The 25,386-nt window shown below is 42.1% G+C and overlaps 1 protein-coding gene across 1 annotated transcript; it reads right to left on the bottom strand.

Moving 5' to 3' along the window:
* Positions 1–1,879: 1,879 nt before the first annotated feature.
* Positions 1,880–24,277, bottom strand: asap3 (ArfGAP with SH3 domain, ankyrin repeat and PH domain 3). Its single transcript, XM_085768390.1, has 26 exons — positions 23,906–24,277; positions 19,921–19,993; positions 17,358–17,503; positions 15,759–15,833; positions 14,863–14,912; positions 14,110–14,233; positions 13,074–13,159; positions 12,642–12,717; positions 11,599–11,685; positions 11,256–11,365; positions 10,487–10,556; positions 10,292–10,379; positions 9,918–9,966; positions 9,039–9,205; positions 8,750–8,883; positions 8,518–8,609; positions 8,251–8,431; positions 7,114–7,199; positions 6,864–6,979; positions 6,713–6,780; positions 5,415–5,522; positions 4,999–5,209; positions 3,805–4,069; positions 3,316–3,538; positions 2,994–3,125; positions 1,880–2,863 (listed from the first exon to the last, which is right to left on the bottom strand). Exons 1-26 carry the CDS (start codon positions 24,029–24,031, stop codon positions 2,789–2,791), a joined length of 3,018 nt encoding a protein of 1,005 aa, XP_085624516.1. The 5' UTR covers positions 24,032–24,277; the 3' UTR covers positions 1,880–2,788.
* Positions 24,278–25,386: the final 1,109 nt, after the last annotated feature.

Below are 25,386 nucleotides of genomic sequence, written 5' to 3'. Positions count from 1 at the left end.
AAACTTGACATACTTGTACAAAAAATTGCTAATAATGGACCCAAGCCACACTTCTCTTCCTCCCAGGAATGATATAAATCTAGAGATTAGTGCAGGCTTTACTCTACATTACTACACTCCACAGCATGCACATTGCATCATTATTTGTGCGTGTCTATGTATGGATACACATAAAGTGGATGAGGACATCAGGGAATGAATACACTTACTACACAGTATGTTTTAGAAACAGCATTTCACATAAGTGCTTCTTGATTATATTGTATGCATTAGCAGAGGCAGATGTGATAATGGGAGGAAATGTCTGTATGTATGGGCTACTCTGTTGGCAAAGAAGAATAGGCTGTGGCAGGCAGCATCATTATCCCGACTGTTAGAGGTGGCCGGTTATGTAAGTGACAGGTTGGAATTTCATCATAGTGGCTTTAGGACGATGAGGGTCAGGGCTAAGTAACATCCGGACGGAGGCAAAACGAGGCTGGATGGATGGACGGAGAGGTGCGGGGAAAACTGCCAAGAGACGGGTGGAGCGATTTAGCTTTAAGGAGACACAAGGGGGTAGGAGCTAAAATAAATGATGTCAGAAATGGCAGGGAGAAGTATGACTTCAACTTAAATTAAATTTCAGTTCAAGTTAAGTTCACACACATTAAGAATAGAACCACTTTACAGCTGGTAAAGATGCAATACCTTGGAAAGCCTTTTTCTTAGTAAATTAATTAGTTTGAGTCTATGGATTTTGAATAATTTAACTCCTGGTATTTAACACTTAGCATACACGTACTGTAGTCACCATCAGTCTTCATACAATGGAGCTAAATTTGGTTGCCATTCAGAAGTGGCCTGCCATGAAATGGCTGATTTCAAGTGTGCAGAAAGAAGTAATAGCCACAAACCCCTGTTACAATAAGTGTTGCATAACACACGACTAGGAAATAGGTTTTATACGTACTCACACTGGCTAAATAATTTAAGATGTGTGTCGCTGTACTGAGCATCAAGGATTCTTTTGAAGCAACCTCACTATATTACTCCATTCGACTCACAGCAGACACATGTCACCTAATTTACACTAAGAAGACTGTGGCACTTTTTCAGACATGTTTAATATGTATGTTAAAACATACTCACAAAAATGAGCTAATTTACTGTAGTTCACATTTGACTGAGTTCCTCCTTAGAGTCGTTGTCTAACACAGCCCTCTCCTGCTTCACACATCAGATGCCTGTCTCGTGATTTGTGTGCTAAATCATCAACACAGTGATGAGACGGCATCAGCAGAAATGGTGACAAGCAAAGAGACTTCTCACCGGTTGGTTTAAACTCAGAGACGATTCAAAGGAAATAAACACCTGCTGCCTGACCACCTTCACTTCCCCTTGTCAGTGTTTGTTGTCAGTTCAGTGAGACAGGATCCTTTCTTAACACTTCTTATGCAACTGTGTTTATTCTCTCCTCTCTCGCTCTCTCTCTGGCAGCCATTTAGACAACTGATGGAACAGAAAGGACGACACATGACATCAAGTTAGCAACAAGAAGTAACACTATATGTAATGATACAATTGTTTATAATGCAGAGCAGGGTAGAAAACAAGATATACACTGTACACGTCAGTGGACATTTTTAGACAAGTTATGTACAACAAATTGTGTGGCGTAGCTGTGAAATGTGTTACATTTGGGTGTTAATTACTGGGTTTGAACTCCTCACTCCTGGAAGCTAATTTGTGTGTGTACACTAAGTGCAAGTGAGGTTGTGTATATCTGTTGTGATACACACGTGCCTACAGTAAGTAACTGTGAGTTCAGCGAACAAATGACTGCAGCAGGGTGCCACTACTAACAAGCCCTCTTTAAGTGCCATTCACAAAAAGGACATTGTCTTTTCTTTTTTTTTTCTAACACACCGTCGTTATCCCAGGTTCTCCAGAGACAGATGCCTGGAGCCAGAAGAAACTGGATCCTCCTCTTTCCGTGCAGGCAGTGAGCCGTGCCCAGAGACAAGATGGCTGAGCTAATGTTTCAGGTCTCTCTCCTCGGGGCTGCCCAGACGCCCGGCGTTTTTGTTGGAGACAGGCTGGCAGGCACAGAGCCACTCTCAGAGTCCCAGGGCAGGCTGCAACATACACTAGGCAGGTTTGAACCTCACATCCGATCTCTCAGTGTACTGTGATTTAAAAGACTGGACGGCTTCCGTGCAGATCAAAAAGCAGCTCTATCCGTATACAGCAGCTGGCTAGGTACACACTTACAGCTGTGCCAACTCCTCAGACCTTTTCTTCTCAAGGAGTTTAAAGTGCCTCAAAGGGTTTTTCCCCTGCAGGTAAGTTTTGCCTCTCAGTACCAATCCCAAGGCAACTTTGACATCTGCAATACACTGTGTAATTAACGGTTAAATGGACATTAGAGCAGTTCCCCCAAACCACAAATTAATGTGTACCTAATAATTGTGGTTTTGTAGAAACAAGTAGCAGTTAGAAAACTGCTGGAAACCCTGTGAAACCCTCATGTTCCCTTGTTAGTAACGAGGATGGGTAAATGTTAAAGGTATAAAACCCTAAAACAGTGTCATTTATATCCTTGGTTATCCCTTGGCTTCTACATCTTCATGTGGAGTTATTCTCAGTTTGTTCACAACCCTCTAGTTTGACTTGAATCCAGGAGAATAACACTGTCCTCTCTTGTAGATTAAATCCACTGTGTGATGAAAAGGTTCCAGTAAGCATCCCATGCTGTTTCAGTTCCTCCTGTATGTTACCATACAGTACTCTCATATTTCCACGTCCTTCAGTCTGTCAGTTTGTGTACATAGTTGACAGGAAATGTCCCACTCCTGGATGGTTCGCCATCTATGTGTCCAACCTGTTAGGGTTAGGAATAACAGATTTATGCAAAAGGACATTTCACTTTACAAGTTCATGTGAAACCCTTCAAACTGTACCTCGGAAAGTGAAAGGGGACTGAAAGGAAAATAAGTTGTAGTTGCACTTACCCACCAGTGGATGTCATTAGTGGCTGTGACCACTATGATCTCATCTTTGAAAAAGGCAAGCTGCTCTGAGCTGACCGCTCGGCAGTCCACCAAAGCCTTGACACGCTTATGATGTGGCCTGCTGCCAGAAACCTGGAGGAGACAAGTAATATATTTCTCAGTGTGCCCCCAGCACATTTATATTGACTGTGAAATCTCACAGGCCTTTTCTGATCCTCCAGAGAAAAGAAAAAGTCCTCTGATAATGAAAGACTGTGACATGGAAGGCTAAAAGGAAACTACTGGTTGAACGGAATAGAAAGAGATTTCTGTGAGGCCGTACCATGGCGTTCCTCCGGGGTCGAGGGGCACAGGTCACGGTAGGCGACGATGACGGAGCTGGAGCTGGAGCTGGAGCAGGGGCTGGGGTGAGGGCCGAACTATTCCCCAATAAACTGCAATACAGTTCCTCTTGGCTGCCCACACAGCTCGGAGACAACACGCCGCATTTCCCCTGGTTGCCGCCGCCACTGCTGGTTCGCCGATACGATGTGGTCTTCTCTGAACTGGAAGAAGACAAAGAAGTATAATCACATTACGTTGATCAAAGGAGTAATCATGTGGAGTTATTTATGAATATATCAGAAATGAGCAGAGCTGGATAATCGTTTTCATCTGCATAGTATTAAAGCTCATCCTAAAGATAGTTTTATTAGATAGAGATATTTTAAGTTTTATTTTTAGACAGTGACCTTATTTAAACCTGATACAATCATGTTTACAAAAGTGTGTCAAGCAAATATGTGAACCAGTTGTAGCAGTGCTGTCTTACCTGACAGGCCCTATGTGATTCTGAGAAGATGAACTTAATGTGATACAACTTTGAGACACAGAACTGGCACCAGCTTGGCTCTGTCCCCTGAGCAGACCATGGGGAGACCGAGGTGGTCTCCCACCTTGGCCTTGGCTCTCAGGTGAAGGAGGGCTGTGTCTCGCCTGTGTCTGGGGACTTGAGGAGTGGGAGGGTGAGTTAGAGCAACGTCTTGGCATGGGATTTCCGTCCTGTGTTGTGATTGAAATCTGTGGATCTGAACGACCTGCAGATGGGGAAAACATAGAATCAAAACGCAGAACAAGAGCAACACTGTTCACTCCATCCACTATAAGGCAAACTTCAACTTCAATCAAGTTACACATGTATTCAAAACAAATGTGATATGTTGCCAAGATATAAAAAGAAAATTTATGATGTGAACTGGTAAGAAGTTGTTTTTTATGTCAGCAGGATTATTATGGGGAAATTTCGGCTCAAACAATCATTTATCATAGTTTTAAAAGACATCAACAAAATCTAACTGAAAACAACTTCATGAATCCATTCAGTGAAACAAGCTCAGATCAACTGGCAAACATCTTGGGCATAATATAACTTTTTTATCGTGCAATTTTATTGTCGGCCACAGCAGAGTCAGTAAACTGCACAGAACAGATACTGTGGGGGTTTATTGTGGAAAATTTGACTTTATCTGGGATTGTGTTTAAAAATGGTGGCAGAGCTCCACAGGGATTAGCACAGCTGTTGAACATGTGAGATGGGTAGTGTGAGTGGATCGAGGGATAATGAATTAATCCCTGTTCTCCTTCAATTTCGTTTTGCTCCACATTAAATCAGATGCTTTGACCGCCTCCAACACACTACCACAACACGCACTATGAAAGTGTCCTCTGATGACCGTTTATAAAGTACACCAGTTTGCATGAGCACTTTATTCAACATTGATTGCTCTTATAACAAGTTTTCAAGAAGTTTTTATACAACATGTATCGTGTATAATTTCTCTTTTTGTTGTTGTTAAACATGATGATCTGTGGAGTAACAAATAAATCTGATTCTAACATTAACTTTAACTTATTTTCAATATCTGATTTCTTAGTAATTTGTTACTTCCTTCCCATCATTCTTAATAAATTTGACATTTTCAGGTGAATGCTCTCTAAAATGCAGACAAACCTTATTGTAGCTCACCTCTTTGTATGGTTTTAGCTGGCAGTGGTGGTGGTCCTAATGCTCCAGAGGGGGCACTGTTGGCAGGAGGATTTCTATACAGGAAGTCTAAGTTCTCATAGGTCTGACAGGGCCTGCTGCCTATACAACCACTAGCCACACTCCAGCGGGCAAAGGATGATCCACCACCGTTGGAGGGCAGAGGAGAGCGGTTTTTAGGTAATGGGCTCACCTGGAAGAAAGTTGGAGATAAGACATGGTTAATTTTGCTTCTTTTACCTCAACTCTTTTTGGTGGATTTCTTTTTAATCATAAACCATTGAATGGAGTGGAGTGGAAAACCCCACAATGTTGTTCTTCAAACTTTGTAAAGGCATTTCTGGCAGAAGGACAAAGTCAGTAATGAGTCTGGCCAGGTGGGTGTGTGTGCTGTTTACCCTCTCATCCAGGTCATCCTCACTGTCATAGAGCTCTTGAGACTGAGTCTCCCACATGAACTCCACATGGATCTGTGAGTTAAACTTCCCACTCTGGGCCAGCTCCAACTAAAACACACACACACACACACACAGAAGCATAAACGCTCAGAATAATCGTGCACTTCACCAGTAAAGCACACATAAAAGTTAGGATCAGCTAAGATGTGGTAACTGAATACTTTCCTCTACTTTCCTCCTTTTCTGGTTTATTTTCTGCTTCTTTGGTTGTTCTCAGGTTGCAGTTTTTCATTTTGATGTATATAAGTATAACATTTTCTGCATTGTAAGTTTTTGTACTTGCAGAAAAAATAAATGAAACTAAAAATAACTGATAAAAATGGAAGGAAGGGCAGAAGATAATAGTTTTACTGAAGATGATCCAGTAAGTAAAAATAAAAAACAATAAGGAAAGAGCTAAGAGGGTTAAATCTACATCAGCTCAAAGCAAACAGAAATGAATACAACATATAAGTAAAAGATGAGATACTTTTCCAGCGTAATCCTTTTTTTTTTTTTTAACAGAAAGCCTTCAAAACAAGGATGTGCACAATCAAACAGGATATTACACAAAGCAGGTCTGATTCAGCAGGGCAGATGTCCGGTAAGAAAATAAAACCAGTTTATAAATGATACGCAGTGGGACCTGATGAGGATAAGATTCTTCGTCCGGGGACTGAGTCCTTAGCCGAGCTTTGCTGCACGGGGAGTTATTTTAAGGTAGTATTTCCAGCTGTGGACGTTGCCTCACTTTGTTTCGGGCGTTGACTTTCTGGTAGGTATTTTAATGTAGCAACTTGATTCCTTGGTTTCCCTTTTACTCCTCACTGTGTGTGTTCTTTGAAAATATGAATTAAAACCATAAAATTATGATATATTACTTTTCTGTATTAAAATATCTAAAAACCCTTAGACCCATGGTATAAATCTTGTTGGCTTGGGTACTTGAACTGTTGCTAGTGTTTTTATCAATTTTCAAACATACAGAAATCTGTAATTTTAATCAAGGTAACGGTCCATTTCAGTTATCTGAATTATATCAGACCGGTCAGTATTGTCTTTGTCAGAAAAAAGTCAGCTCGCAGAAATATGCAAAAACCTGATTAAAGACTAAAACCAGGAAATGCTCACTGCAAATATGCTGAGGAAAAGAAACTCCCATGACCCCACGCCACTTAATGACATCATCAAGCAAAGTCTTTTTTTATTGTTTACTGTGAAAGAATATGGTGTATTTAATTTAATGGGAGAGCTCTTACCAGTTCAATACATTTTGTGTGCTGCAGCCTCCTGGCGATATCGAGTGACGTCTCTCCTGCTGAGTTTACTGTAGAGGACATAGAAAGGAAAATGTCTTAATTGTTCATTGTTTGTACAAGTTGGAAGAAAAATAAATAGAGTAAAATGTACCTGTATGTAAGGACGCCTTCGCTTTTAGCAGTAACTTGAGAGACTCTGGCTTGTGATACAGGACGCTGTAATGTAGAGCTGTGTTTCCTTCTGCTGTTCTTTTCTCTAGACAGTTGCTGTAGGTGGTGATACATTACAGACAGATGGTGTTAAACATTACATTTTTCTTAGCAAATCAAACAAAACTGACCGACAGCTTAATCCTCTTCATACTAAGGAGAAACAAATCAACGACTTGTCAGTGTCTGACCTGTTCTGGCAGAGGAAATCCACCAACGCCAGAGAGCTTCTTTCCTCCAGACGCACAGCAAGATGAAGAGCTGTCTCTTTGATCCCCTTATAAAAGGAACAAATGAGTACACATTAGGCTGTGTTGTTGACCCTCAAAAGATTTTCCAGCTGCACAGAACTTTCTTTTTGCCAAATTTGCTGTCATCGCTACATTTTGCATCTGACAGTCAGGGCTTAAGACTATAATGATATCAGTATTTTGTTGCCCCATACCAAAACCAATTCAATTTCTATGGTATATTGAATACCAACTTCAATACCACAGCAGAATTTTGGCATCAAAATATCAGTTCATATTACCAGTGAAACTAATTTGTATCTGAAAACCTTTCTTCTTTTAGGATTATTTGTTTATCAGAAGTGCAGAGTGCAGGCGCATAGGAAAGACACAGCTTGCCTCACTTCTGAAGAGACATGAGCTCTGACCTAAAAGCTGAAACAATAAACACGGGCCAACCAACACAAACAAACGCACACACACATACACACAGTCATGTCGGTGGTATTAAACACTTATGCTGAGCAGGAAGTAGTTGACATGAGGGTAGAAGGTGATTAAAGACCAGAAAATGAGGCGTTGGAGTGAGACAGCAGAGGCAGGAAAAACAAGATGAGAGGATGAGGAGAGAAAAGGGGAGGGAGAGATTGGATTAGAGGCCAAAAGAGATGGGAGGGTCTCCGGCTACCCACCCACATGATCCACGCACACAAGAGGACAATTAACACATGTTTCACATACTGTAACTATCCACACAACTCCTACACACTGTATGTCGTGACATTTTTTTTTCTTTCCAACACTGGGGTGATTTGATTCTATTTTTACTCATTTCAGTTATAGCTCTTAAGTGACAGGGACAAGTAAGTAACTCTGAAGCATCTGACAAGTGTGTGTAGCTTTACGCGAGCAGGGTGGGCGGCCTTGTCAGGATGTAACTGCCGTTCACCCTAAAAGCATGACATCTGTGGCAATGTTAAGCTTTTCAATTGACACTAGATTAAATGTGTTTATAATGTTCTTTGCCGCGCTAACAGGGTTAATTTTGGGAGGAAATGTCAGTGTGAACATCCACTCTTGGCTGTAAATGATCTTCACCTGTCCATCGGGCAGTGTGAGCGGTTTGACCAGGTCGGCCCCCTCAGCGTAGAGCTGCAGAAGAGAAGTGAGGTCGCGACTCCTGACAGAGTCATACAGCCGGCCAGGATCTGCATCCTCTCTTCGTAGGACAAACCGCCGCTCAGCATATTTTGCCACAATATATTCCTTCCTGGCATTCCTGATGAAACAGAAAATCCAATCAATTAAAAAAACGCCTTCTGAAAAAACACTTTTTTTTTAGTTTGAATGATGTCAGGGACTCACATGTCACTTTGTGGCAGCGGTTTGACGGTGTCATTTGCAAGGCCTGCCTCCATTATGTCATTGAATCTGGTGTTGCCAATACTGACAGCCAACTGTAGTGAAATATAGACACAGAGTGAGAAGGGAGTAGTTACATAATGTCTGCGATTAGGAAATCCTGACAACAACAAAAATCCACCAAGACTGTGCCTGTTTTTGCATGCATTGTGTGTTTCCATGTGTGCATTTATACCAGGAGTTCAGAGGTGCTCAGTAGGTCCAGAGTCAGAGACTGGATCCTGGAGTAGTGGACACCCAGTTCTCTGTGGATCCCAGAGCACTCGATACAGGTCAGGATACCAAGATTGGTTGAGAGCCATGTTGGATCTGAGATAAGCAGGGCAAAAAAAAAAAAGAAAGCAAACAAACTGTTAGAAACTAATGGCTCTCGAAAAGCACATGTGAATGATGTCATGCTCAGTCAGAACAGAAATTTCCACATTTAATTCTGCAGTAATCATCAACGCTAATGACCGGCCCACCTGGAGCCCCACAGTCTGCACAGGCCTCGTTGCCGGGCATGTGTCGAAGCTCAGCGATGATGGCTCGGGAAAGTTCCTGAAGCCCGCTGTCCTGGAGGTGGAGCTGGTCTCCTCCCAGCGCTGTGTTCAGGGCCTCCTCCTTACTGTTCTGCAGCACTGACACCCAACTAAAGTACACACAAACAACATTTACACAAAGTCTTTCAATTGATAAATTCAGTCTTTTCCTCTGAAGATCAAAAGTCTTCCACCATCTGTTTTGCATGTGTTTTCTGTCTTTGTCTAGTGATAAGTCATCATCACTCTCACTTTCTCAGTTTCGTGACTTCTCTACCACACAGACTCATACTGAACCTCGTGTCTTTCATTTGTGAAGCTCTGGTACTTTTCCCTCCGAACCATTTCCAGTCTCCTCTGTCCCTAAACTCACACAGCACATCACATCAAAGAATCTGCCTGGAGGCCCACACACAAGGGAAGGGCAGGGGACAGAAAACCCCACATGCAGCCTCATCCAACACCACATCACAACACAGAAAGTTCCCTAGCTTGCTGTCTGTGGCTAGAGAGAAAAGTCCCACCCAGCACCAGCTGGGCTGGGGGGGTCTGCGAGGACAGCTCTTCTTTAGTTTCTCTTGCTTTTTGTCCTTCGTCAGCCCTCCTTGCTCAGACTGTAAACTCTTTATGGCACTTGACTAAACAACTTTTATCTGCCTCCTTCTAGTCTGCCTCTCTTCATACGTAGTGCAGTCTTCCTTCCAATACTAACATACCGGTAAGCTTGAGTAAAAGGTCAATTTTTCTAACACCTTGCTTAAACAATGAGAAGATACAAGAGATAAGGATCTGAAATTAACTAAACAATGCTTCAATGCTTACACCACACATTCCTGCTCATCTTCTGCCTGAAAATGGTAGGTCCGATTATCTGTGGAGAAGAGGAAACACAATTAGATGTTGTCAATTGATCTTAAAAAAATAAATAACCCAACAGAAGTTGTCGAGAAGTTGAATCCCAAATGAAACAAAGGGTGCAGAAAACAAACAAACCAAAATGGCATGGTTGACGTCAAAACAGAGTAGATTAATCATGAGGAATCTCTGGTGTTTGTCTCAAATAAAATCTGTTTCTGTTTTATTACTGTGCGGACCAAAACCTCCACACAGCTGTGCTGCAGATGAACTCCTCAGAGTTTTTAATGATGATATGTCGAGGGTAAAGTGTAGAGGTCAAAGCTTAGGAATGAACCTACGAGTGACCAGGTCAAAGGTCCTCCTGTCCTCTGGGTCTGGTCGCACCTGACAGGTCAGTAGGTTCAACTTGGCCGGCGGTCGATTAATCTGAAGACAGACACACAGGCCTATGTCAGCATGTGTTTGAAAAAAATTGGACATAATTCAACTGACAGATGCTCGGCGGCAGTTGTCATGTGCCCACGTGTCCTCACCGTGCTGTGCGAAATGGTCAGGCAGCCAAATTTGACGCCACACTTTCTCTTCTGCCACACCTTCCTGATACTGCAGGATGAAAGTGTCAAGACAAAAAATTCACAATTTGAGAAAAAGAATAACACAATTGTATTGTATACATGTCATTATTGACCAGATGGTTTGTGGGCAGGTTATCAAACATGCTCCCTCAGTTTGAGTATTAATGATCTATACGCTGTGCTGGCTCAGCTTTCCTCTGTTCACAGTGTTTCTTGTCTTGCTTTCATTATCTTGACTGAATCAAGTAAAAAGGTCAGGGAACGTTTTCCATTTTGTGTCAGTGGCCCCAGGAAAGTTTACTCTCCCCCTGTCTCACAGTCGCCCTACTGAACCACATCCCCTCTCCTTATCACACAGTAATCTAGCACTGTGTGTGCGTGCATGTGTGTATGTGATTGTGTGTGTATGACGCAAAAGTTGGATCTACTCCGTTAGCTGGTCTGCCAATAAGTTCCACAGGAGGGGCCCCTGCTTGAATCTTCATCTCACAATAATGAAGACCAGCTGGGGTAGACAAGTCTGAGTTCCCCCCCTTTCTCTCCCTCTGCCTTTCTGGCTTTCTTCTTAGCTCTGACCATACTTGCAATCAACAGTGAGAAGTGTTTTTCACTTTGAGAATATTACAATTTATCTTTTATGAAGAGCTAAAATCTGGTGTGTCGTGTGTGAGTGTTTTTGTCTACTACACATTAAATAGAGGGTCTGAATAAGTTATGCTTTACACACCCGTCACTCTTCTTAAGCAGGAAGCCAGATTTCTCTGTCCCATATTTTTTGTTGCCCTGCGGTTGGTGGATGCTGTACCCGTTGCCAGAGTTCTTCCTGTTGAGGTACTCCTGAGACGCAGACAGGGATTTAGGACATTAGCTCAAAGGTTCCAAGACGGCTGCACAGATCATGACATTTAAAACAATATAAATCACAAAGTAATCTAATAGTATCAACCACCAATTAAAGCCATCTGCTGCTGGACTTTTTGGAGCAGAAATGTTTATACACCGAGTGCGGATCTGCAGTACTCTGGTTATATGTAATAGCCATGATAATGACACATTAAGTATAAGCGTACCTCTTTCGCCTCCACTTGGAGAAGTAATCTGAGAGAATCCCTCAGCTGAGTGAGTTGTTTGACTTCCTCGTCCTGGTCCAGACGCACCTATAGCACATACACACATACACAACATAAAAGTCTGTTTATTCAACTGCAATAGCATTAAAAAAACTAATTAGTTGGAAGAACAGCATGTTTTTGTGTTCTTCCATGTTCATTAGCTCATATGCAATGTTTGCAGTGTTTTTTTGATTTGTTCCAAGAATTGGGTGTGGAATAACAATAAAGCAGAGCTTTGTGTAATGGCCTAAATAATGCAGAACAGAGCTGCAGTAGTGGGGTGTGTAGTCCTAGAAGGTTGTGTTTTTTATATTGAGAAGCAGGCTGAACAGTCTCGTTCATTTGAGAGAAATATTTGAGCAATTTTCCAGGGAACCAAACAGAGATTCTGTCTGAATTTCCTTCTCGAGGCTGACGGCTGGCATGTCTGAGCGGGTCTGTGTTCTGCCCATGGAGAACCAGAAAAACCTCTAACGCTCCCAGTATCACAGTTAACAGCCTGTTTCCAGTGCTCTATCCAGAGAAGGGAAGAGAGGCAAATATTTTGTGCGGACTGGAAACCAGTCGGAGTGGTTGGAGAAATAAGTGTGCAGCGGGGAAAGGATGAAAATGACGGATGCTTTCTGTTTCATCTAACAGGGGAAAGCATTTCTGGGAATAGACTCCAATAACAGTCTCAGCCTGTGGGTTCAGCTGGGGGGACGTTTCAGGGGAAAAGGAGGTTGAGGTTTTGGCTGTTGGGAAAGAGTGAAATAGTGCTATAGGAGGCACTAAAACACTGTGTGATTTACTGAGACAGCTTTACTGTAAGTGAATTCCTTGGACAGAGATTTACCTGTTGTTGTGACTGAGCAAGGAATGACAAATGGAGAAATCTCTGCGTGTGGGTGGACTGGTGGGTATGATAACATCAAAATGCTCTTTTTAATACCCCTATAAACAAAACGTGAGATAATGCAGGAGAAGAGAGAGAAAGAAGCAGCAGCCGTTTCTGTGATTACCGTGTGCACAGAGGCAGCGAGCTTCTCGATAAAGGGAGCAAGATTCTCAGCAGCTTTCAGCCCATCCTGGAAGAAACTGAGATCAGACAAAAGAACAAATGCTGAGTCATGATGGTACGCGAGTCCAAACATCCTAGTTTGCACCAACCAAAACATCACATGCTGAGGCTGTATAAGCAACTCCATTCCCACATAAAACCTTCGTACGATTAAAATGAGTGAATGGTTAACAGTAATAATAGCTTGTAAAAGGAAGTAAAAACCAGAGAACCTCAACTATTGAAACTATATGAAAATTCCCTCTCTAGACCCTGAGGTAGAAATCAAATCCAGCTGTTTTTTATGCCAGGAAAAACTTTCTTTCGTATTCTTATTTCACACCTACAACAAAATGGCCATGACACAAAAGAGGTGGTGTTGGCTGGGACTGACCTGAGCTGGGCTTGAAAATATTTAATGAGGCTCTGGAGAAGATCGGGGCCCTGACGCACCTTCAGCTCCTGGATCTTCAAAAGATACTGAAAGCATAAACAGAGAAAGTTAATAAAAACTCCAGATATGGTGTTCTATAGAAAAGCCAGTTGGATCCACAAAACATGAAGCCCAAAAATAAGGCAAATGAGGCATGACCATCTTTTATATCCTGTTTTGAGCATGTCTTTTAGTATGTGGCTGCTCAATTTCTAGGACACTGCTCCATATTGTCTCAAAGGTCATGTGCTTCATTTCAACTGTCCTGACTGACAGTCGGTGAACCTTGTAGACAGAAACTGGAAAAGTCTCCATTCATATAATATACACAAACACATACATAGTGAAGGCTTTATAGCAAATAATTTCAGGCCTGTCCTAAGTCTAAATTCATGTTTTAAAGGAAAAAAAAAAACTTGGAAGGCGAACCACAGGGCTTTTAAAGAGTTTTTGTATGTTTGTAGGGGGAAAGGAGGGCAGACAGACCGAGAGACGGAGGAGTGGAGAGACTTGCAACAAGTGGAAATTCCATTTTACCTGCCTCCTTTTTGTCTCGACAGCTGGTCTCAGTCAGAGTTAACTGTTTTTTTTTCTCAGGGTTTTCTCCAGCTACATGTGCACTAGCAACTGAGACTATACACCACCTGCAGTTGCCACAACACCGTCACTACATTTCACAAGAATTTCCCCCAATTTGGTTTTCAGGTGTAGGGTCATGAAACCGTTTCATCTTCCTTTGAACTGCACTTTTATGTATATGACCCGTCACTACTGCAAGTCTGCAAGAATCAGTCAATGAAACTTTCTAAAGCATATTTTTTTTCCTGGGCAGGAATTACTGGAAAGACACAAAAGGGATCGACCCTGGACATCCTGTCGACCGTAGATGAAATATGAAAACCACGAGGCAGACCACCCATGTGAACTAAATCATGCCCCACTCAGGTATGTGAAAGGTGTCTGTGTCTGGTGTTTTGGCTGGCACAGATTCCCCCACCTCACACATTTGCAGCTGAAAGGACCTCCTCTCTCTCTCCATGTCCTCCCCGCCGTCAGATCCGTCGGCCCTGATCAACCCCAGCTGCCGGGTCTTCTCCTTTCTCTCCTTCTCTAACTTGCCTCTGTTAGGCAAAGGGAAAGAGAGAGGAGGAAAAATAACAATTATCCAGTGTCTGTCACAATTCTTTAACCAACTACCTGATCAATTCTTTCTTTATAATGATTAACTAATCAAGCATTTTGAGTTAGCTGTTTCTTTCCGCCACACACTGAGGGACTTTTTCCACAAACTCATTCACCTTCCTCACAAAGAGAGAGAGAGAGAAGGGGGGGGGGTTTGGACGAAAAGAGAATAAGAGAGGTGAAATCTTTTTACAACATTATAAAACACTTTAAACCACTATACGAATGAGATCAAATGATACCTGCAAAGTGCAAGTGAAGTGCCTCAGTTTTACTTCATTGTAATGTAATGGAGAATGAGCACAGGGGATTAACTATTATCACATTAACCTATGCTGAAGTTAGACTAACTTCAGTGACCTAGAAAAACACAGAGAATGATGAGGAGGAACTATAAGGTGTGACGAGAGTCTCCTTAGGCCATAACATCTACAGTATCTCAGGCTCCAGTTTCTTTTCTCTAGCGACAGCAAATAGGCTTAAGGACAAAGAACTGGACTAACCACACACACTATGCAGCCATTTGAATGTGAAGTTACAAACTACGTGTGTGAATATGGATAATTACATTTTTATGTCATAATCCTTCCAGCTCTTCTCCATTTGTTTCTTGAGCTCCTGCATAATAGAGAGAGGAAGAGTAGATTAGACATTTCATGTTACCTCAGACAATATTACCAATATGATCAATAAAATACCCCACAAGAACGTAATAATATGCAGAGAATCAGGTGAAGCAGCATTGTGCAGTGTGGATTTACTAGTAACCGTCTGAGTGGGTAGGCAGTAGGCACACACAGTTTATCCCTTGAGACATGATATCTCACATGAAGGTTACTAGTCTGCAATCTGGCTGAACAGGATTTCAGTAGCACTTGTCCTTCTTTTACAGTTACAGTGAAACCACATTCAGCTGTTGAATCAGCTGTTTAGAAGACAGGGCAGTGACAGGAGCTTACAGAGGCATTAGTCTGTTATTACTCACTAGTCTGTTGGCATGGCAAATCAAAAAGTCAAAGACTGGCCAAGACAGATCGGTTCAGTTTTGGAGCATAGCTCAGTCTTAAACATTAATCTGCATAAACAGTCTCATCTTATCCAATATCTTAGCAGGCTCAGCTGTGTCTACAACACAGACAGACAGCTTTATCTGCTTAGAGGGGAAATCCAGCTTCAAACTGATTTTACAATGATATTTCAATCATTTTAGACAGCTACTATGTCAACATCTACAACACAGATATCTGTCTATCTGACCGTATCATATAATTACAGTACCCTGTATATTAGCTCCTATAGAAGTAAAAAGTAAAAAGTTTCAATGTGCGTCTATTTTGGGGCTAGGGATTTTCTGTTTGAACGTGGATATTCTTTTAAAACAAATATGAAGTCTAACAACCAGCTTAACCAGCAGGAGTTTAATGTACCAGTATTCAATTGATCTGTAATAAAATCTAGACTCACTAGTCTGCTGTCCCGAAGCTCTGACTTCAGTACGTTTTCCAAGGGAAACGCCATGATGTTATTGAGGTTTTGTACCTGAAACACATAAGGAGAGAGGAAATGAGTAAGGAAAGGCAAAACTATTCCACATAACAGCCTTTATCTCTTGCATCATGAGCAAACAGTCACAAACACACACACACACACGCTCAGTTCTACAGACTCTTACTGTACCTCCCTATGGACTTTCATTTCTGGGAATAAGAGCTGGATAATTCTAAAAACATGGTGATTCAGTCACTTTGAACTGGTGAGTCATCAAACAATAACACTAGACATCTCCCATTCAGATTTTTTGGATCCCAGTTGAACCATGATGCAATGATTTTAATGAAGTGTTTGTGCACATACTTGAGAGGACGTTGAGATTAATTTGAGGTTTGATTGGACTTTACTTGAACTGGATCTAAGGAGAATGACTCATGAAACAACCAGCATGACTCCCGTAGGTTTCACTTTACAGTAAGACATCATTACCACTAACTCCCCCATGAAAAGTATGTCACATATTTCTCTTGGCAGATATCCCAGCAGAGCTACATACATTATTGACCACATGTGTCCTGTTGATCACTGTTCAAATCTGTTTATAGTCACTGCAGCCTCTCCGTAGATCCTGGTGGACTACAATTAAACTACACTCCTCTCTTGACATAAATCATGTCCAACCACTTCCATGAGCCGACCTCGATATATTGACACAGAGGCCTGGAAACGGGTGTAACTGTTTTGTTTGGCGTCCAGGAGCTAAAGGTAGCTAATATGTAAATACAGGGAACTGTGACTGAGGGGAATACCAACTTCATCAACACATGTACAGGTGACACGGATCAATGCATGCATGCCTGTATGCACACAGTGAGACAGTGGGACAAGAATGCAATCGCTCACACATGGCATGAAGGTCAGGTTGATTTAGTGTAACTTTAAATCATCCTCCTGTTTTGGGTCTTTTTGGACCCACTTCCTTTTCACATCTGTAAGGTCCAGTCTCCCCTGTGAGGCCGTGATTGACAAATGGGAGGGAGTTCATCAGACAGTGTGTGTGTGTGCTCATGTGTGTGTGTGTGTGTGTGTTTTTCACACATGGAGGTCTGGGATGAATTATCATCGCCATAGAAACTATCAGTGGGAGAGTTCCGGCCTGTGCCATATTTAAGAGTCCAAACGCGTAAGCATGCAGCTGTTGAAAACCTGCTTCCTGCATGTGTTCATGCATGTACCTGCACTCACACAAACACACACACACAGGCACACACACACACACACAAATACACACCAGTGTCTTATGGGAACAGATTTGGATTTCTGCCACCTGCTGCTATTTCACATCATTTTTCAATTTAAATCTATCTGATTTTCCGTCGTCATTTGGAGGTTTTGGAGCCGTGCAAAAGACCTGTTTCTCTTTCCTACTTATTTTCCACCTCGCTTTTCTTTGTGCTTCCTAGGTTTTGCGTGTGTGGCTTGAACTTTCAAGTAACGACAGGCTAATTCGAGGAGACCTCCCCTTCCTGTTCTCCTTTCCTTCCACACTCTTCTCCCCTTTCCTTTCCTCACCAGATTTTTGAAGAGGGCTGTGACCTCTCTGGTGAACACAGCCAGGTTGAGGAAACCTGTGGAGACTTCGTTGTTGTCCTGGGTCAGGTGACTATTCCCCAGGTTCTCCAGCACCTCGATATACTGCTCCTTGTTCTCCACATGAGCTGAAAAACAACACACACATGAACACAAAGTGACTAAAAACATGTCAAGTAAAGTTACATGTGCTAAGAATCAGAAGAGGGCTGACTCACTTGCTCTGATGCAGTGAGAGTATTTTAACGAGACAGGCATGTGGGACAAATTAGTTCTGGTTTCCACCCATCCTGGAGCAGGACCCAGGCATACATAGAGAGACCCATAGAGAGACCCATGCTTTTCTTGGGCTTATAGGTCAATGTGTAATGTTATAGGTCACTTTCCCAGGGGCCATGACCTTAGTGGGCTCTCAGTCTGCTGAATTTGTGCGGAAAGAGGCTGGTGGAAAAGAATCTGAGCTCTGACTGGCACCACTTTGGTTTACATTGCACTGAATAGAACAAGATTTTACCCTTAAGCTTTTAGAAAGTGAGGTTTAGTTAAGGACATTAAAAAAGACAGCCAAAATTAAACCCAGACAAAAACCTACTAGAACAACTAGAACCAAATATCTGTTCATTGCAGTTATAGAAACATCTTAATAGAATAGGACAGCCTATTGAGCAGGGATGTACAATGAGATTGTGGGTGCACCTCTGCATGGGAAAAGTTAAAAAAAAAAAAAAAAAAAAACATACAGACAACACCAGACGAACAATAAATAACATACATACAGTACATGATAAAAAATAGTAGTGAAAGAAAATTTTAAAAAAATTATTGCACATATGAGATATATTAACTGGCTTTAGGAAATCCCAACATGACCACAAGTGTCCGCAGCAGACTAAACAGACAAAAGCAGAAATAAGCAGAGGGAGTATCATAAGTTCACCTCTTCTGCTCCAAGTTCCATGTATAAAATATAAAATGGTAAAATGACAGTAGCTGGGAGACAGACCGACACAGCTGTACTGACTGTAAAGCAAACATGGAACATTTTTCAAGAATGAGTAAAATTAAGGGAAGAAACGGCAGCACACTGCAGGATAGATGAGACAGAATCAATGGGAGCAGGAAAACTAAGCTGTTGTGGCTGGCTGTTAAAAAGAAGTATTACAGCAAACAACAATCAGACTATCTATCAAACAACAAACAGCTGAGTCACAGAGGAGCTCCGAGGATGATTTTCACGCTGACCTTTTAGTACCAGATACCAGAAGAGCAACTCAACTCTTTTACTTCTCTGCCAGAACACACACAGACTCACAGGCCTCAGCGTCTTGGCAGAAACACGGTACTTAGCGGTTTATGGGAACAGAGAACTAAAGAAGAGAACATCTCGCCATGTGTGTGTGTTGTTGTGCATGTGTTACACAGAAAAGGGGTGTGTGACTGCGTTGTAATGACTCTGAGTCAATCCACAGTCACTTAAAGGACAATCTAGGGGTTCAATATAATGATGGAAATTATAATTGTCACGTAAGCCACGTGATTCTACTTTGCTACAGAGAAACAAATAGAAAAGTAGAGCTACTAAGGAATAAACCTGGAGTATTTCTCAGCATCTGGTTGCCTAACTCTGGGCAGCTGCGTCACTGACTCATCTTTACTAAAAACTATGAGATGATGAAGTCTTTAAATGGGAAGCAGGTTAGTAAGGGAGTTCAGAAAAACAACTTCAGTTCCTCTCTTTCTCCCGCGCATTTTTGAGGTGAACACTCACATCTTACGCATATCAATTCACGTCCAATACTGAGAGAGCAATAGCAACTTATGGTGACACACACTCACAAAACATCAACTTGGTGACCCCGTGGAGCTGTTCGGCCTCTGAGAAGTGAGCAGCTTCTTGTTGCCGAAACCACACATACCATTGACCTTAACACACACACACATACACCACAAGAGCATACACTTCGTATGGATATAAACACAATCACCCAACATCCTACGCAGGCTGGTCCCATAACAAGGGCCCTCACTCATAAACACCACTGCCCACACGACGCTGGTGATGTCATCCAAACTGGGCTTGCACAATGAATTATGCTGAGGCCCCCCAATGCACTGAACAGCTCATCCTGCCATAATAGAGGCTGACCTTTATCTGAAAACTTACTGCTGAGCTAACACACTTTGGAACAAGACTTCCTTCAACATGAGTTGCAAAGTGGTAAAATACATTTTAAGCTGATCTCCCTACTGGCTGATTGGTCCCTTCACTTTCGATTGAAAGTATTTTAAAAAATCCCAATTTATGTTACACTTTTACAGCTTCCTACCATAATGCAGTCGCCCCACTGATGAAAGCTCTGGAAGGAGCTAGAAAATGGACCTTGAGTTCTTGCCAAACGACTATTTCTAAAGTCAACAACTTCCATATGATATAGTTGAAAGCTCTGGAAGAAGACAACAGGAAGACTTTGAGCTGAGGTTGTTTACTCACAATCGTAATGCATTGTGTGAGTGAGTCTATAGTGTGTGACATGTTGACACTTACAAAGTCCAGATGTGTGTATGGCTTTGATCATCTTCTTCATCTTCTGCAGGGTCGTGTGATCCATCTCCAAAGACTGTAGAAAAGATGAGCGAAAGATAGCTGTGTGAAATAATACATCAAAAGTACATGACAACATTTACATCCTTGGGGCAGGCTATATGAACCAAGTGTGGCTCAACTTGACTTGACTCGTTTTGGTATTTTTCTTTCCAGTGCAGTACCCCCAGCAGCACAGCTGCATGAAGCTTCATAGTGACACACACAGGAAGAATGGAAGATATGAAAGGGATGCTCTATTTGATTCTCCCTGTTTGTAACAGTAAAGGGCACCTTTTACTCCAGAAGAAGTTGAAAGCAGCAAAACATAAGACTGAAAGAAAAAAAAACAGTAGACTATAGGAAATACTACATCAGAGTCTGATCAGACACTGATGCAGTGTAGAATTAGTGATTCTCTCTGTACATTCAGTTTTCATGTCACATTTTGGTATCATGCCTCCCACAAGTTTCATCCAATAAAGGACTAATTTATATACCGTAATGATAAAACTCTAGGCAATTAAATCAAGTCAACTGGACTTTGTTTTTGTCTAGAAGACATTTCGCCCCTTACTAGACTCAATGGTCTAATCTGCACAAACTGATAAAGCTACTTGGATAAGGGGCAAAAACTAAATCCAGTTGACTTGATTCAATTGCCTAGAGATGCCTTTTACCTGGACAAATGAGAATTCACACATACATTATGAATAATTCATATTTTAATATTGTTTACTGGGAATCTACTAGTAAAACAGATGGGAGAAGTAACTAAATAATGTGTCTAAGCATTATACTTTGCATTGCATTGATGCAAAAATTCTGTAATTGTTATATACTGTAAACCTGCTTGTTGGTTTGCATCATTGCCTAACATGGCCTAATACGACACACTGAGATTTTAGGAGACAACATCAGTTTCAGCAGTTCAGAAAAATCTCTGATAGTTGACAAACTTCTGCAATTTCATCCTGTTATCCAGATTTTACACAAAGCTTTGCTCCACTCTTCCCAATGACCAGATTAAGTGCAACAATCTGTCATGAACATGAAAATTTGCACTTAGTTGTGTTGTGTCTCTCTTTCTTGTTTAGGTTTACAGCTGGAGTTTTGTGTTTGATTTTCTCACGGTGTGTGACTAAGGTTTACAGTTGAGTCAGCATTTGCCAGCAAAACAATGATGTCTTGCGGCGTCATGTAAAGCCCCGAATGATGTCACTGCATTCACTTCCCCTGTCTGTCTAACTGTCACTGTCCGGGTTCAAACTATGCTTTCTGACATTTAAAAACCAGACAGACTTTCCTATAATTGTGACCCATGACGCAGATGAGATGCAAATAGTCAATTGGCTTCGTTGTGTTTGGACATTAATCAATCTCTTCCAAACCAACAAGGTTTGAACTACACTCTGTTTACTCTCCTCACACAGGCCACTTGTTTCGCCACGTTGAAGACACGGCACTCCACCTACATGTCACCAGAAATAGCTTTAACGAGACAGTAATCTAGGCTTAACAGAGACTCTGCCTTGTTGGACTGTGCTGTTTACTCACCCCAGTCTTTCCCAGTCACGTCCACTCCCCAAGTGTTAGCTCACTAATTAAAAGGTGTTGTGGGTGTTGTGCAATGTCGTTTTGAAGTCAATGAATGGGAAAGTAATTTTGTGGTAATGGGAGTAGCTTCTTGCAGCCGCTGCTACTGCTGCTGCTGAGGTTTCTTCTGCTTATGTTATAGGAGTTTGGAAGATGCATGATAAACAGCCGAAAGTGTTGGCGCAGATCAGTAAAATATGATGGATTTGTTGAATTTTGTGAGTACATAGACTCAAACAGAAAGATGACCCATCCCTCAATCCAGACAGACAAGCTATAAAAGAACAACACATACTGTATATCCATGACTGGTATTCAGCTCCACCCATCAGTGTTAAGAAACTACAGAGTATTTTGCGGTGCCTTGTTGTGGCCCGAAACAGGACTGTGTGTGTACACCTGCTGTCAGGGTGTGTGTGCCACTGCTAGCAGCAGAGCTTAATATTTCATGACTAACTGACATTTGATCCTTATTTACCACATTAACTAGGCATGGTGGCAGACTCCACTGTATGGCAGCAGCATGCAACACTGAGTTTCAACAACATATCAACCCTGGGAGAGAACTGAAGCTCTGTTAAAAGAAAAAAAAAAAGAACATTACTGGAAGAAGCTTATAGTTTTAGGAAGCGAAACCATTCCTTATCCCGGTCCTTCCCCTTTTATCGTCGTCTTTAATCACAAGTAATAAGTAACAAGCAGCTGAGTGTGTGTGGTGGTAAAAGGTGCCTCTGTCTCTCTGTCTGCTTCCACACACCACACACACATGCCCACACATTACTCTAGCCATTAATCAAGCTAGCCCCTGCTGAGCAGACTAAACATAATAACCATAGATATGTCTATAAAGAGGCTATTGCAACTGTGTGTGCGTCTGTCTGTCTGTCTGTCTGTCTGTGTCTCTGCACATGTGTAGGATTCCAGCATGATCCTCCCCACAGCAGCAATTCCAGCTATGTATTTTCCAGCGTGTCATTGCCATAAATAAGAACATTAGCCCAAGATAAATACATCAGACAGCTGTCTTAAACGGTTCTGTTTATAAATCCTTGACTCTGCTGTCTCGATCTCTGTTCAAATGTCACCATTTCGAGCCAGGAAAGTCTTAACTGAGATCTTTCTACTATTCGTTTTTAGAGGCTCCTGCATTGGTTGACTCCACTGGAGTGATTTGATAGGCTGGATGAGAGTCTGAACTATTACTATCCACTGAAAAAGGTGTGAAATAAGAGTGCCATTTTCCAATCTGACCTGTATCTTATTTTAGGAAAAAAATATCCTCAGTTTGGTGATGCAAACTGAGTTCAAACAAAGTCGCAACTTGCAAACTGTGCACCATAATGTTATGCCACAAGGAGACATACAAGGAAGGAAAAACTAGCGTGCACACTTGGATTATTTGTTTTATGGCAGGGTTCATGGCAGCCTCCCTCTGTTTCCTCCTTTGCCCGAGGAGCTTCAGGAGAACAGATTTCAAACAAACACATACGACCTCAAACAAGCCTTGAGCCAAAGCACCAGTTCAAACAGACAAAACCATCACACCGGCCTTCACTTCACTGACAGGCTCGTAAGCATGGTCAAACATGTGTGTGTGTGCACACTTACCCTCACAAAAACAATCCCCTTATTCCATCAAAGGGCTACCACATGTCATCTCAGTCTGGCTCCCATGAGACACAGGACAGAGCAGAGTAAACCTTCCTGCTATTACCTCATGTAACCTCCACAGTTCTGCTGAACCAGGCCAGCCTGTATTGAGTCACCATGAATGCTACTGTCAACCTTTTCCTGAAGAGAGCACAAAAACAGCACCAGACACATTCACAAACACATTGGCAAGCGGTAAAAAAGACCATACACCAATGCATGTGTCTCAGAAAATAGCCAGAAACCATCCATCCATTTCCATAACAGACACTTAGGACCATCTTCTAACAGTTGTTAAATGCCCCCCACCCTAAATCACTACACCACAGACACACATTTTAAAAACACCTTGCACTTTCCACCTTCTTTCAATGATCACACTGCTGTTCACATCAGGGGCCTATTACAGATGTTGAAATGATGTTAGCCAACTCTAGATCAGTGTCTCTGTTGTATGTCTACCTCAGACAGCTGTGCTGACCTGGAAACAATGTTGGCCACATTTTTAAAAAACTACTTATAACCAATGGAAACGTCAACGACAGTGCCGTTAAACCCAACAACTGTGAGAAAAAAGAGAAAACTAAAGCAGACAGGTGAGTGTGTAGCGCTGCTGCTGCTGCTGCTGCTGCTGCAGGTAGGCTACACTAGTATGCTACAGACAGGTAAACAACAGACAAAAGGTGCCCGTCACTCCCCTCACCTCCTCCACGGTTGAAACTGTGTTCCTACAGTCGCTCATTTTGGACTGAAAGCTTGAGGTCCCCGGCGAAGACAAGTCCTCGTTAGTCAGGACCACGAAGTCCGAAATGCTTATCCGCTCCGGCATGGTTCGAGCGAAGAAGGTCCGAGAGTCACTGAGGAGAAAAGTCAACCAAAGTTTCACGCGCGCACGTAATTCCCATTTGAAGGAAGAAAAAAAATAGATGTGTATAGATATATATTCACTCCTTCGCTGTATGCAAGAAGGCGACTAAAATAGACCGTATTCCTGTGAGGGTAAATGCCCAGGAAAAGCGTTTTGAAGGAGGAAAGTTTTCTAGAACTAGACCGAGACTCCGCTCAGTCAATCTGTGCGCGTGGAGGTGAAGTCGCGCGCTATTGTGCGGCTTCAGTGAGGGAGGGAGCAAACTCCATCATCACGTGGGAATGTTTGTGCTTTCTGCAGAGAATAGAGAGAGCGAGAGAGGGGTGTGTGCGTGGCGTGCGTGTGTCTGTGTGTGAATGTGAGTGTGAGTGCAGGCGCGCTCACACTCGCCCTCCTCTCTTTCATTCTTACTTCTCATTTCTATGCAAACTCCAGAGAATCCGCACTGTGGTCGCCATGGATATACAGAAAGCCTCATTCACAGACGAAACTGAAGGAGAGGAATTTCAATGGACGAGGTGCAAATATTGCTGAGCGAAAACTGCAGTTCATCTCTGCACTTGTGATAGATGAAGACAACAATTTTATGTGCACAAAACATAACTTCGACGCATGCAGTTTTTGCAAACATTCATCATATCTCAAGCACTGCTTTGCAACTAAAGAAAGAAGATGGTTTTATCTGCACTGCTTTTTATTTCATAAGTTTGGAAGTGTAACAACTCATTGGATCTTTGCACCTTGATCTATTTGGCTGAGGCTCAACGGCTCCTTCTGCTTCCTCTTCATCTCATAAAAAAGGTGTTCTTCATTGAGGGGGGAGGATTTCTGAAGTGTTTCCTCACTGACAAAATGAAAGCAAAGCAAAAGAGTGCACCAGAGAAGTGGGAGAAAAAACCACACAAGTTTTGTGTAGGACGTAACTCCTGCATGCCTGGCATTGTCAAGCCTGTCAACTCAAAGAAGAGGTGTATCACTGAACCTTGCCTCAGGCAGATCAGTGATACAATATACACTATGAAGTGCAGATGGGTGGTTTTAGGGGCAGCATCAAATACTGTGGCTCCCTTTGGTTCTACCACAAAACCACATATTTGCCTACATTAGCTTCATAAAGGGAGAATTAGTATCAACTCTATAGGAAACTTGAAGTTATTTTAACCATCTTCATGATCCAAGAAAAAAAATAGCCTTACTTTGTGGTGAAAGGGTTCTATCTGTTCTTTGTAACTACTTATTACTGCCGCTCAGTGAATGGTGCAGAGCTGAGCTGTGTGTGCGCTCACAGTGGTGCTGTGTTTATATTCAAAGATAGA

This window comes from Trachurus japonicus, chromosome 22, assembly GCF_045865225.1.
Source record: "Trachurus japonicus isolate A0001 chromosome 22, Traja_1.0".
NCBI lineage: Eukaryota > Metazoa > Chordata > Actinopteri > Carangiformes > Carangidae > Trachurus > Trachurus japonicus.
The sequence above is the reverse complement of the archived record's forward strand: the minus strand, read 5'-3'. Positions and strand labels throughout refer to the sequence as shown.

What these genes read in the sequence shown, in the direction of transcription:
- asap3 (XM_085768390.1), bottom strand. Translation starts at nt 24,031, where the DNA reads ATGCCGGAGCGGATAAGCATTTCGGACTTCGTGGTCCTGACTAACGAG. An exon ending in AGCTTCGGGACAGCAGACTA is followed by an intron (nt 14,913 to 15,758) that starts GTGAGTCTAGAT and finishes TCTATTATGCAG; the next exon opens with GAGCTCAAGAAACAAATGGA. An exon ending in GACCCCGGAGGAACGCCATG is followed by an intron (nt 3,126 to 3,315) that starts GTACGGCCTCAC and finishes TGTCTCCTCCAG; the next exon opens with GTTTCTGGCAGCAGGCCACA.